General features: G+C 43.4%; 1 protein-coding gene and 1 pseudogene across 2 annotated transcripts; one reads left to right on the forward strand and one right to left on the reverse strand.

The window, feature by feature from the left end:
• Positions 1-377: 377 nt before the first annotated feature.
• On the reverse strand, positions 378-2537 carry LOC309819246 (nuclear receptor coactivator 4-like; annotated as a pseudogene). Its single transcript has one exon. The product of its transcript is annotated as a nuclear receptor coactivator 4-like (transcript).
• A 5964-nt stretch (positions 2538-8501) lies between these two features.
• On the forward strand, positions 8502-11641 carry CFL2 (cofilin 2). Its single transcript, XM_082648223.1, has 4 exons — positions 8502-8652; positions 9714-10021; positions 10139-10215; positions 10299-11641. The coding sequence occupies exons 1-4, from the start codon at positions 8650-8652 to the stop codon at positions 10409-10411; spliced, it is 501 nt and encodes a 166-aa protein (XP_082504349.1). The 5' UTR covers positions 8502-8649; the 3' UTR covers positions 10412-11641.
• Positions 11642-12937: the final 1296 nt, after the last annotated feature.

The following is a 12937-nucleotide window of genomic DNA, read 5'->3' on the forward strand; positions in this document are numbered from 1 at the left end:
TTAAAATATATTAAATTATATTAATTAAACAGAAGAATTCACTGTTAATGGAAGAAAACCCACAACAAGGGAAGCATTCGAAGAAGGGAAATCAAAAGGTTAGGTAAGTTTACTAGTATTAGAATACATCAACACACCTTGATTATAGAACTATTTCATTTTTAAAACTACAGTGCTTTAATGTACTTCTAACAACAACCCAAGCTAAGGAGCCATGGAGGCTTATGAAAAAGACCTACCCACCACGATGCTGTGTTTCTAGTGTAGGGGTGAATTAATACTTCTGTAGGAAGAAACTGAATCACCTCAGCGTCAACAAACGGCCTTTTTCTTTTACACAGTAACTCATAATTTGATGACTTATTATGTCTCTTCACTAGTTCAAAATTAGGCAGAAAAGGAACTACATCAGACCCAGAAACGCAATGATTTGGCAAGCCGCAGTCACTCAGCTCATGGATTTGTGATAATCTGCAGAAAATTTGTCTGACTCTAGTACTCCATTCCTTCACATCTGTAGAGGAGTTCAATACAACCATTTTTCTTTATCAACTTTAAGCTGCATACAGGCAAAGAGATCACAAACTGCTGGGAGGCCGTAACAGTCTGGGGGAAAGTTGTGTTCCTCCTGTAGGAGCGAATTAAGTAATACTTCCTTGGCCTTCTTTCGAAGTAGCCATTTATCTTCTCCTAAGGATAACTGGCTAAGATTTCCCGTCTTCTTTCCTGGCAAGACCCAGTCAGCTGTGTTAAAGGGACACCAGGAAGTGGCCAAGTGGCTTGTAAGCTTTGGTATGCCAGCTCTCTCCTCTGTAAGAGGCACTTCCTTGGGACATCCTTCTTTGCATGAGGGGGTAATGAGCCACTCTGACAAGGGACTGTTCCTTAGGACTTGGAAGGAATCAGCAATTCTAGAAGAAGCCATTGCCTTTGGTGCCTTAGCTTGTTCTGTTTCCTCTCTTCTGGATGGACAGAGCCACATATTCAGGGAATCTTTACGTGTCTCAGGTTCAGGTTTTTGTTCCACAGGCATACCATTTTTACCCTTTCCTTCTTTCTTCAGAAGCCATTTACACAGAGCTTCCTTCTCAAAATTTTCATCACACACGCGCTCTGCAAAGCTTGTACAGGGCTCATGGGCTCTGCAGACCTCCTCTACTTTACATGGGCCTTGATGATTCTGGACAAGCCAGTCCTCAGCCAATCATGCTGGGATCCACTCCCAAGGGGCCTCCAAGTGGTCATTCAGGCACTTCAGATTGCCCCGGTTCTCAATCTCCACACCTTTGGGCTGTTTACCCTGACAACTGGTACAGGAATCAGGCTTGATGAGCCAATCACTCACACCATAGGACTCCTGGAACACCTGGAACAAGAGCTTAAACTTCTCACTGGTTTCACAGCTGCCATTCCCAGGCTTCTCAAGCTTATAGGGTTCCTGGGGAGTCGCTAGCCAATCAGAAAGCTCCACCTCATCTTGCTCAAGAAGCACTAGATCTCCAACCTTTTCAATTTCACTGGAGTAAGAACTGGTAGTAGAATAGCTGTTACACTTTTGGTAACTTGTTTACCAGCAAAAGAAACTTGTTGCTGACTCTTGTGGAGCCAGTTTTCCAAGCCCTTTAGGTTGCCCCAGACATTATTGAAGCAATTGCAGGCTCTAGCAGAAGTCTGACTATTCTCCAAGGTCTGCTTTTGGGTGAGCCAGTCCTGCACATTGGTACTGGGCATGTAAGGAGCCTGGCAACTGCTGGCAGGTTTGCTTCCAAGGAGCCATTCGCTGAGAGGGACCGCTGTGGTGCTGGATGCTGACTTCTGCTCTGGCGACGCGATATAGCCTCTTTTCTCCAGGAAGGGCCCAATATTTGTTGAACTAGCATGAGCCATCAGGTGCTCAGGAATTTGAATGGTCTTGAGAGACCCAAACGTGGTGATTGCCTGGTGCAGGGCAGTTATTATCGGTTTCAAAGAATGGACAGTCGAATCTTCAGGTTTGAGGGTCAAACTGCCCAGTCTCTCCGGGCACACGGAGACTTGATTGGCTAGATCTTTGTATTGGGTGCCCTCCAGCTGATGAATAAGACAGTTGAACTGGCCCAGAAACCAGTAGAGTTGTTGGACCTGCTGCTGAAGCATCTCCTCTTTAAGCTGATAGATGAGATCTACCTGTTCATACAGCCACACCTCATGGCTTCGAAGGCATTCCCGGTGATGACTTATGCAGCTGTGAATCTGGGCTTTGACCTCTCACAAGTTATCTTTAATTTGCCCTTCAGCCCGAAGAACTCCACCAAGTCCCTCCGTGCATCACAACACCTCAAAAGGGGTTCTTTATTACTGGAGCAGCCACTCTGGTCTGTGAGGTAGTCCTCTGCTCCCTGTTCCTCCTTGCAGGCCAGGTCCCCGCCCTGCGAGCTGCCCAGCAAGCAGGACGCTGCTTTCTCCGGGACCAGGGTGACAAAGTTCCCCCGAACCCGCAGGCTGCGCCCCGCCCGTGAGCCTGGCAGCGTCCGACGGGCGGGGCGGAGCGCACACATAAAAAACACCTTTGAAAAGCATTTATTGTCTCCCTTATGCCCTGCAGAACACAATTCTGACTGTACAGTTGTATACAAAGCTCACAAGAACTGGTACCTCCTACCACTCCATCTTCATTGTCTACCAAGCTCATAGGCTCCAGTCGTAGCTAGCAACTTGGGGTTTCTTGTGCTTTATACTGGTACTGCTGAGGCTTTGTACATTTGGTTCCCTCTGTTTTGAATGTCCTGTCCCTATCTGCCTAGTTAACTTCCACTTATCCCTTAAGACCCAACTCGTGGGACTTCCCTGGTGGTGCAGTAGTTAAGAATCCGCCTGCCAATGCAGGGGACACGGGTTCGAGCCCTGGTCCGGGAAGATCCCACATGCTGCAGAGCAACTAAGCCCGTGCACCACAACTACTGAGCCCGCGCTCTAGAGCCTGCATGCCACAACTACTGAGCCTACGTGCCACAACTACTGAAGCCTGCACGCCTAGAGCCCATGCTCCACAATAAGAGAAGCCACAGCAATGAGAAGCCCGCACACTCACTAAGAGTAGCCCCCGCTCACCGCAACTAGAGAAAGCCCTGGCACAGCAATGAAAACCCAACGCAGCCAAAAAAAAAAAAAAAAAAAAAGACCCAACTCGCTCCAAACTGAGCTGACCTTCCTTCTGCTCCCAAGGCATCCTGTACATACCCCACTGGAGCATGCGTGGGATTGTCCCATAGATACTGGCTTCCTTGATGTATTCTCACAGAACTGATTTTCTTCAAGGCAGGGACTATGTTATTCTTATCCTTGCATTCTTTACCCTAGCAGAGATGCTCAGTGAATGATATAAAGGAATGAATGAACGAATGAAATGAATAAACTCTTCTCATTCTTGATCTGGTTTTCGATCTCTTGCCTACTCTTACTCATGTCTGTTAACATACAGTTTTAGTATGTTACATTTTTCATGTCTGTATGATTTTCTGGGATATAAAAATCCACAGCTTTTGTAATAAAGCTTTTGTTTTCGATCTCTTGCCTACTCTTACTCATGTCTGTTAACATACAGTTTTAGTATGTTACATTTTTCATGTCTGTATGATTTTCTGGGATATAAAAATCCACAGCTTTTGTAATAAAGTAAGTTAAACAAAGGCTCTCCACCTTAAATAAATTACTAGCAAGTTTCTTTTCTCAGATGCTGTTTTTGTATGGTTTGTATAATTTAGGTAACCAGTTGCTACTTATCACGAATTCAACTAATATCAGAAACAACTGATAGGTGGATCTGATAACTGTGTTTGTGAGTAAATAAATTGAAACTAGCATTTATAAATGTAGAGTTTGAGACCATTTTGAATTACATTTCACTACTTACTACATTTCACTGCTGCTACCCTCTACCTCTTCCCTTGACATAGACTGCTAAGTTCCTTTATTGTGAGGTCATCTTCCTAAATTAGAAGGAACTAAGGATGAGACATGGAAGACACAAAGTGAGTTTTGTGGATCAGGGAATGAGTCATAGAGATCAGACTCCAACACACATCTCCCACAATGTTTATTTTCTAGTTCTAAGTTCAAACTTGGATTTAGAAAAATGCATGACTTTCCTCCTGACCCGTCTTTTAGCTCAGGCGTGGGCTAGGAAAGAGATGTCAGATGAAGCAGGTATGTGGGTAGAAAAGTACATTTGGAAGTGATGAGCATCTTTACGTTTACACTTGTCTTTGTCAGGAAGTGGCTGTGGGAGCTGAGTATGATGTGTCTTGACAGGGAGTGGGGCTTGAACAGAATTTATCTACATGATCTTCCAGATTCACTGTTTTACTTAATACTTGAAAAATGATTCTGAAATTTTACATGCCACAGAAACTCCATCTAGTCTGTTTTGTGGGAGAATATGCATTACGGGTATTCACTTTTCCAATTTTCTAAGAAATCCTGAGCAAAAACTTTAGCTGAGTCTTACAAAACAATACCAGTGAGACTTGGGATTGCTTCATTACTGTTGCCTGCGAGTTGGTAAAACCATGCTCGCCCCTTCACTCTGCACTGATGGTAATGGCCCCAGGGTACCTTTTCCTGTGCTGGAAGGAGCTTTACATACATTATCTCACTTGATCCTCACCACAACCCGGAGAGGGAGGAGGTAACATAAGCCCCATTTTACACCTGAGGAAACAGCCATGGAGCAGTTAACTAAATGGAAATGGCCCGAGATTGCACCACTGTTGTGTCAGAGCTGATCCATCCTCTATGAGGTTACTCTCACTTAGTTCCTAATGGTTTTTTGTTGCCGTCAACCATGTGTGGTCCAGCAAATGGAAAATTAGAATTTAGACGTGTGCCTTCTAGTACGGGATCGTTCAGGGTCCTTCTGTCCCACCGTTAATCATTTCCTTGGGCGTGAAACTGCTAAAGAGAACAGATGTGGTATGGTAGGCAGAATAATGGCCCCCCAAAGATGTCCCTGTCCTGTGAATATGTTACCCTACATAGCAAAAGGGACTTTTTTTAAAAAATAAATTTATGTATTTATTTTTGGCTGCATTCGGTCTTCATTGCTGCACACGGGTTTCCTCTGGTTGCGGTGAGCGGGAGCTACTCTTCGTTGTGGTGTGCAGGCTTCTCGTTGCAGTGGCTTCTCTTGTTGCAGAGCACGGGCTCTAGGCACATGGGCTTCAGTAGTTGCAGCGCGCGGGCTCAGTAGTTGTGGCTCACAGGCTCTTGAGCACAGGCTCAGTCGTCGTGGCACATGGGCTTAGTTGCTCCATGGCATGTGGGATCTTCCCGGACCAGGGCTCGATCCCGGGTCCACTGCATTGGCAGGCGGATTCTTAACCACTGTGCCACCAGGGAAGTCCAGCAAAAGGGAATTTGTGGATGTGGTTAAGTAAATGATTTTTGATATGGGAGATTATCCTAAATTACCCAGTGGTGATCTCAGTGGTCCTTAGCAGTGAAAGAGGAAGGCAGGAGAGAGAGAATCAGAGATGTGATGACTGAAGCAGAGGTACTCTCAGGGGGCCACAAACCAAGGAATGTGGGCAGCCTCTAGAAGCTGGAAAAGGCAAGGAAACAGATTTTCCTCCTACAGCCTCCAAAAGCAATGAAGTGCTGCTTTTAGCCCCATGAGTCATTTCTCACATCTGACCTCCAGAACTGTAAGACAATAAGTTTGTGCTGTTTTCAGCCACTAAATGTGTGGTAATTTGTTACAGCAGCCACAGGAAACTGATACACATGATGTCTAACACTCAGATCCCTCCACCACACAGAGGCCAAAATTCATGCAGCAATGCTTGGTAATGCTGTCGCTTTACCAAGTGGCAGTAAGTTCTGGTTTTAAACAACAGGTGTGAAGAGTTGTTACTGGCTCTGACGTTCTAAGATCTGGCCTCACAAGGGCATGTAGAAAGGCCTTGCAGTCTTCGGGAGCTTCCTTTTTGTTCTCTTTATAGCACTAAAGCACCTTAAAGTTGTTACTTTATCATCTATTGATCACCTACTATGTACCAGATTCCAGAAATCCAAAGATGAGTAGGACTCAGATCCTGGAAGGAGCTTCCAGTCTACTGGGGTGGCAGAACACGTAAACAAGTGATTACAAGGCAATGAAATATGTGCAAAGACAAGAAAATATCTTCAGGGAAAGAATCCTAGTACATGGGAATTGTGAACTCTGGGGAAGGGGAGAGGCACAGGGAGGCTTGGAGAAGGGTTGATATCACAGCTGCGGGGGGGGGAGTGATTAACATCTTCGGAATCCCCAGCTTTGGTAGGCGAGGTTCTAACACCTAATCTAGTTCCCCGTGTCCCCAGACCTGGTCTCTGCTGGGGCTGTAGCCCCTGTAGAATCTCTTTGATGCAAAATTCAAGGCTGAGAAGGGAGGGGAACCCTAAGAGGAAGAGTTCAACAAGGAAAACTGCTGATACCCATACAGAGCAAATGTTGGATGCCTCAAGAGACATCAAGAAAGGGAAAGGTTTCATAAACTGTAATGTACCACCTAATGTAAAGTATTATTATCTACTTGCTTAAGATTCATGCTTAGACATTGGGAGATTTCTTCTCAATTTTTGTCTCTAAACTAAGTTAAGGGACTTCCCTGGTGGCGCAGTGGTAAAGAATCCACTTGCCAATGCAGGAGACACGGGTTCGAGCCCTCGTCCAGGACGACCCCACATGCCGCGGAGCAACTAAGTCCGTGCGCCACAACTGCTGAGCCCGTGTGCCACAGCTACTGAAGCCCGTGTGTCTAGATCCTGTGCTCCACAACAAGAAGCCACCGCAATGAGAAGCCCACGCACCGCAACGAAGAGTAGCCCCGCTCGCTGCAACTAGAGGAAGCCCACACACAGCAACGAAGACCCAACACAGCCAAAAATAATAAATAAAATAAACAAATTTATAAAAATAAAATAAAAATAAACTAAGTCAATCTTCCCATTAAGAAAATAAGCACAAGCTATGGACATAAAAAATAGGTCTGTTTCCTGTGCAATACCTAACATGCTCCATTTATAATATATTAACTTTTGGGTATAAGAATTTATCACACAAACTAGGGCATAACCCTTCTCATTATGATTTTCTATCCCTAAATTTACTTAATGCTAAGAACATATGCACACCATTTCCTGAGAAACACTGGCATACTAGGAAACTGAATTTTAAAGCTGGAAAGGACTTTAAAGATAATCACAGCTTATAATACAGATGAAGGTCTGCAGGGATTGAAAGCCCTTCGAATTTACAGAGATGGGGCAGTGCCAAGATTAATACTCGTTTCCCAAGTCCCAACCCGAAGTTCTTGCCGTTACACTGCACTTCTGGCTTAGTACACCTTAAGGTTTATCTGCACTCACTATTTTGTTTCCAACAGTTTTAGTCACTCAACAATTCTACTTTTTTAGTGCAAGTTTTCTTCACAAAATCAGTTCAACTATTAATCAGAGTTTTAAATTCATATTACCAATTTTACAAATGAAGAAAGGTAGAAATGATAAACGTTCAGGAAAAAAGGTAGCATAAATTAGCCCAAACACTGATGAATGAAATACTGTATGAAACCTTCCTTTTATTAAACATAACCACATAAAGTGTTTCATTTAAAGCATTTTCATTATACACTCATAAAGCATTGAATCTTCATGAAAAGTTTCCTCAAAGTACACGGTGCCAATTTTTTCTATGATAAATGCGATGAATACTCATAACAAGTATAAAAAAGGTTTAGTTAGAGAAGAGCCTTGGCTCAGTTATATGGGTTTTGCTAGAAGAGGTTGTGGTTGCCAAAGAGGGAGGACTCTACTCTTGGGTCCACTTATTTGATGGCAGCTGTCGTAGCTGTGGCCTCCTGAGGAAAAGACTACTAGCAGAGAGTGAAATCCATTTCCTACCAAGTCTAATCTATAAAAGGATATTACCAGGGGATGTTACTACCCCAGATTTCCCCCTATTATTATTATTCCAACCACAGACTTTTAGAAAGCGATTTCCCACCTCTGTTTATCATTTTGTTTTTGCTGAGTAATTCAATCAACTAGGGTAACCCCCTCCCCCCCCAGTGTTTATTCTCGTTCAATTGATGGAAGGAGATCTAAATAATTCGCGCCATCTCTGATGGGGGTTTTCCAAAAAGACCCACAATGTAGGAATCCAGCCTCTTTCAGTGGAAACCACAAGCGAATAAAAGAGACACCTTGGAGCGCCATTCGCCTCACACGCGCCCAACCCCTGGAGCTGCGCCCTGGCCCTCGGGAGGCAGTGTGGAAACGCCCGCCGTGCGAGCCGGCGGACGGGACGGGTGGTGCCCTGGCGCTGAAGGCCTTCGCGTTGGGGCCCGGGGTTCGGACCACGGCCGCAGAGTCCGCGGGGGCTGCTGCTGCGCGCGCGCGCGCCCGCGGGGTCAGGCCGAGGACGCGGGGGGGCCGGCGGGCTGGAGCGCCAGCCCGGGGCGTGCCCACGTGACCGCCCCGCCCTCACCGCAGCCCCCCGAGCGGTCGCCGCCTTTTGGGCCGCACTCCCGGCGTGCCCCGCACTCGCCGCCTCCCGGCCGCCCCTCCTTCCCTTCGCAGCGCCACACCGCCGGAGCCCGAGCCGCCGCCGCAGCCTCAGCCGCGGGCGCTATGGTAAGGCGGGCGCGCCGACCGGGGGGCCGGGGGTCGGGGACCGGGGCGCGGCGAGCACAGCCCCCCGCGCGGCACCGCCGGGCCCTGGGCCTGAGGCCGCCATTTTAACCTGATTTTGGCCTCCAAGGTGGGCGCTCCTGCGCTGCGGCCCCGCTGCTCTCTCTCCACCGGCCGGCCTGCCCTCCCGCCGTCAGGCCCGGCCGGCCGCTCTTCGGATTCCTGGGGGCGGGGAGGGCCCGGGCGCGGGGCGAGGGTCGTGGCCTAAGTGGGGCGGGCGGGCGGCGGTCGGGGGTGCGGGAGGGTCCGCCGAGCTTTGCCCCCACCCTGCTCGCCGCCTTTGCCCTCCCCTTGCTAATTTTATTCCCACGCGCGCTCTTAGATTGGTACGTGCTGTAAAGCCCTTGCTGGACGCTTTCGGTGGGGGTCTTGAGGGCCTGTAGTAAAACCCTTAGGGGGAGATTAAGGAGGTGGGAAAACTCTTGAACACGGTTTCTCGCGGTAAAAAGCTTTTACACGCGATCCGTTAGTTTTGAAGCGTCTGCATTTGAGCTGTGAGGCAATTATGTTGTAGCCGTGGGCGGTTTGGAGTTCACACTTGATTCTCTTTCCTTATGAGGAAAGGGCCCTGGTTAGGATGACTTTAAAGAAAAAAATAGTAGAAGCATTAACTGAAATCCGAAAGTGTTTTTTTAAGGCCTGCCGGGTTGACACAATACAGAAGGTATTTTTGCTGCGGCTCCTGAAGCTCTGACATCACCCAGTGAAATAGGAAACATTTCAGGGATGGGACAGCCTGTATTTGTCCCTTTCCCTCTGCCTGCCAATTACTTCACACTCCAAACCCCTTTTTAAAAAAGGATGAATGGGCCAGGATGAGTTAGAATCCTTAGGTGCATCATATACTGATACTTAAAATGTGGCAAATCTGATTGGACTATTTGCATGGTATGATGCAACTTTTGATATCCAGACTAAAGTGAATCCTCTCTAGGCACCTAAACAGTAATTTTGGCTAAAACCAAAATACTTGTTCTAAATTACTGTTCTTTCTTTATTTTCAGGCTTCTGGAGTTACAGTGAATGATGAAGTCATCAAAGTTTTTAATGATATGAAAGTAAGGAAATCTTCTACACAGGAGGAGATCAAAAAAAGAAAGAAAGCAGTTCTCTTCTGTTTAAGCGATGACAAAAGACAAATAATTGTAGAGGAAGCAAAGCAGATCTTGGTGGGTGACATTGGTGATACTGTAGAGGACCCCTACACATCTTTTGTGAAGTTGCTACCTCTGAATGATTGCCGATATGCTTTGTACGATGCCACATACGAAACAAAAGAGTCTAAGAAAGAAGACCTAGTATTTATATTCTGGTGTGTAAAAACAAAAGAAAAAAGTACTTTTAAAATGCAAGGATTATTATTAACATAGTCAGTTTTGCCTTTCTTTTTCTTTTAAATAGGATTCAACAATTTTTTTTCCCCCTGTAGGGCTCCTGAAAGTGCACCTTTAAAAAGCAAGATGATTTATGCTAGCTCTAAAGATGCCATTAAAAAGAAATTTACAGGTACAAACACTGAATATTTTGTGCAGAAGAATTGCCCTCTCTTACTTACAATAAAGTAACAGGATAATGTTTTTTCTTTTTAGGTATTAAACATGAGTGGCAAGTAAATGGCTTGGATGATATAAAGGACCGTTCAACACTTGGAGAGAAATTGGGAGGCAACGTAGTAGTTTCACTTGAAGGAAAACCCTTATAAAATGACAGTCAAGTGCCATCTGGATCTTAAGGAGCTTCCATTTCTCCAGCTCAGTCAATTGGAATAGTATTAGGTTTTGGTTTTTTTTTTCTTCCTCTTCCCACTGGGTCCTTCCAACACAATGAATGAAGGAAATATCATTCATGTAAGCAGCCTATCAGTGATTGCCATTAGACTGTTTAATACTGTTACTTTTATGTAGAACCCAAGGAATGCCTTCCCACCATATTTTAGCCAAAACAACTGGTTATATGCCTCCCTTGCAGCAAGCACTACAATGAATGTGAATGTCAATGTGAATAGCTTAGAACACTACAAAGGGTTAAGCTAATTGAATGCCTTGAAAGTATTATCCACTGGTGAGATGGTAGACTTTATTCAGTATTATTTATAGTTGCACTTGATTGCAGTTCTGTGAGGCTTGAGCATTCATACACCTCACCTGCCTTGGCAAGCCTATTTTTTGTGACATGGCAGCACAGATATAATACTATGCATTGAAAGCACTTTTTTTGTAATGAGTTTAATCCCCCACCCCAAAAGGAATGCCAATTAAGTTAACTGTGTCATCAACTTATCCTAGTACCTCAGTGTTCATTCCTGTTACCTGTGTATCTTCTTAAAAGAAATAGCTGTTATTAATGCCTTTTTGTTTTCCATTGAGTGTACACTACTGAATAAGTGTAGGAGTTTTATGTTTACCATGTTAAGTCTTGCGACACTAAAGATATTTTGAATATCAGTCATGATGGCAATTTCTGTATAAAAGAGCCTTAAATGGAACATTGTTTTTGAGATCAAACCCCACCCTCACAAAAATGGCCACGTTGCAATAAAAATTGTGGCATATTACAGAACGTTGCCTTGTTTTCCTTGGACATTTTGCAAAATACCATGTGAAGCAACTCCTAGGGTAAACAGCTATTATTAATCTCTGCACTGGTCATTTAAGAATTTTTTTGTACAACATTCTTGCGTGATATTTTCCAGTTTGTTGTGTTTATTTGGTTTAAAAAATATTCTATCCTAAAGCCAACTAATACAAAATATTAACGTTATAGAGGTGTACTTTTATAAGCTTTATTTATTTCCTTATGTGTTAATATGATCAGGAATTATTTTTTTGCACTTTGACATAAATACTCTTCGATATCTGATTTGTTCTCTGGATAAATTAGGGTAGTTATTTTTTAATTCACGTTTACATTTCTAATTAGTTGACTAGTAGTAGAAGAAGCAGGAAGCTCTTATTGCACATTTGGTCATAATGAAAATAATTTGTAAAATGTCCTTCAAAAGTTTAATAATACTTCTCATGTTTAGGAACTTTCAGCTACTATTTCTTAATATATTTCACAAATTTGAAAAAAAATTGTTACAGCAGTCTTAAACATTAGTAGTGGGATTTGGCTGTGGTCCAGGCAGCTCTCCTTATAGAGAATTTGATCTGTTCAGTGTGAGCAGTTTGCTGTTAGCCAGAGCTATTTATGGCAAACACATGCTTTTGTATCTTGTCATAGTTATCCACAAATGGCAAAACTGGACTTGATTCTACTGGTATGCAAAACAGGCATGCTGGTAAGTAGTGGATTGTAGCTTAGAACTTAAACCCATAGCTCTGAAGAATGCTCTTATTAGAAAACAGGAAATGAAAAATCCCCCTTGTTTTAATATGTGGAAGTAATGTGAGTTTAGTTAAATTTTTTTCCATATTTTCAACAGGTTTTCAGATGGAAACAAAAATAGGAGTTAAATGTCCAGGTTTCTGTTTAAAATTGTATGAATGGCTTAGGATCTTTTGCACTGAGCAATTTTATTTCAGGCTTCCAGCTGTCCCTGTGAATTATCCTGGACATTTTGATGGCTTTTTGGTAAGGCCAAACTCATAAGCAAAGCGTGAGAGTACTGACATATATATATACTAAACCATATGTGTAACGAATACTTGTATCATGAAATTTTTCATTATTTTCCTCATTCTTCTAAAAAATAAGGGATTCTAAATTTAAAGTTGTGCAGTATCTTTTGTTTTCATAGTGATTTCTCAACTTTCTTATATGCCTCTTTAATTATATAATGATTTCAGAGGTTAAATATTGCTTTAAACTGTGGTACTTTGATTTGTTAGATTGACAGAACTGATACTAATATTAAGTTCATCTTTGAAATACATCTTTGTGCATAAAGCCAAAAATAATGATAATTAATGATTCATGTGTTGAGACTAATTAGGTATTTGAAATGATCATTTTACTTCACAATCATTTAAATAAAACAGTGTTCCAGTTAGCTTTAAAAGGTATACGGTGCTAATTAGTAAAATATTGAGGAAAATATTTTACTGCTAGCTTGCAAAATTATAAGTGTTTAAAAAATAAAGTATATGAAAATATGTAAAGCTGTTGAGATGTGTTTACTTTGGGACGCTAAAATTTTTTTTTAACTAATACTGCAGATCAGGGAGGCACTATTATCTTTAGTCTGTTTTTTAGGATTTTTTGGTTGACATACTTTCTCATTTAGAGA

The sequence above is a fragment of the Grampus griseus genome (assembly GCF_964374135.1).
Source record: "Grampus griseus genome assembly, chromosome: 2".
In the NCBI taxonomy this organism is placed as follows: domain Eukaryota; kingdom Metazoa; phylum Chordata; class Mammalia; order Artiodactyla; family Delphinidae; genus Grampus; species Grampus griseus.

Coding starts and splice junctions, on each gene's coding strand:
- CFL2 (XM_082648223.1), top strand. Junction 10,022..10,138: donor GACCTAGTATTTATATTCTG/GTGTGTAAAAAC, acceptor TTCCCCCTGTAG/GGCTCCTGAAAGTGCACCTT. Junction 10,216..10,298: donor CATTAAAAAGAAATTTACAG/GTACAAACACTG, acceptor TTTTCTTTTTAG/GTATTAAACATGAGTGGCAA.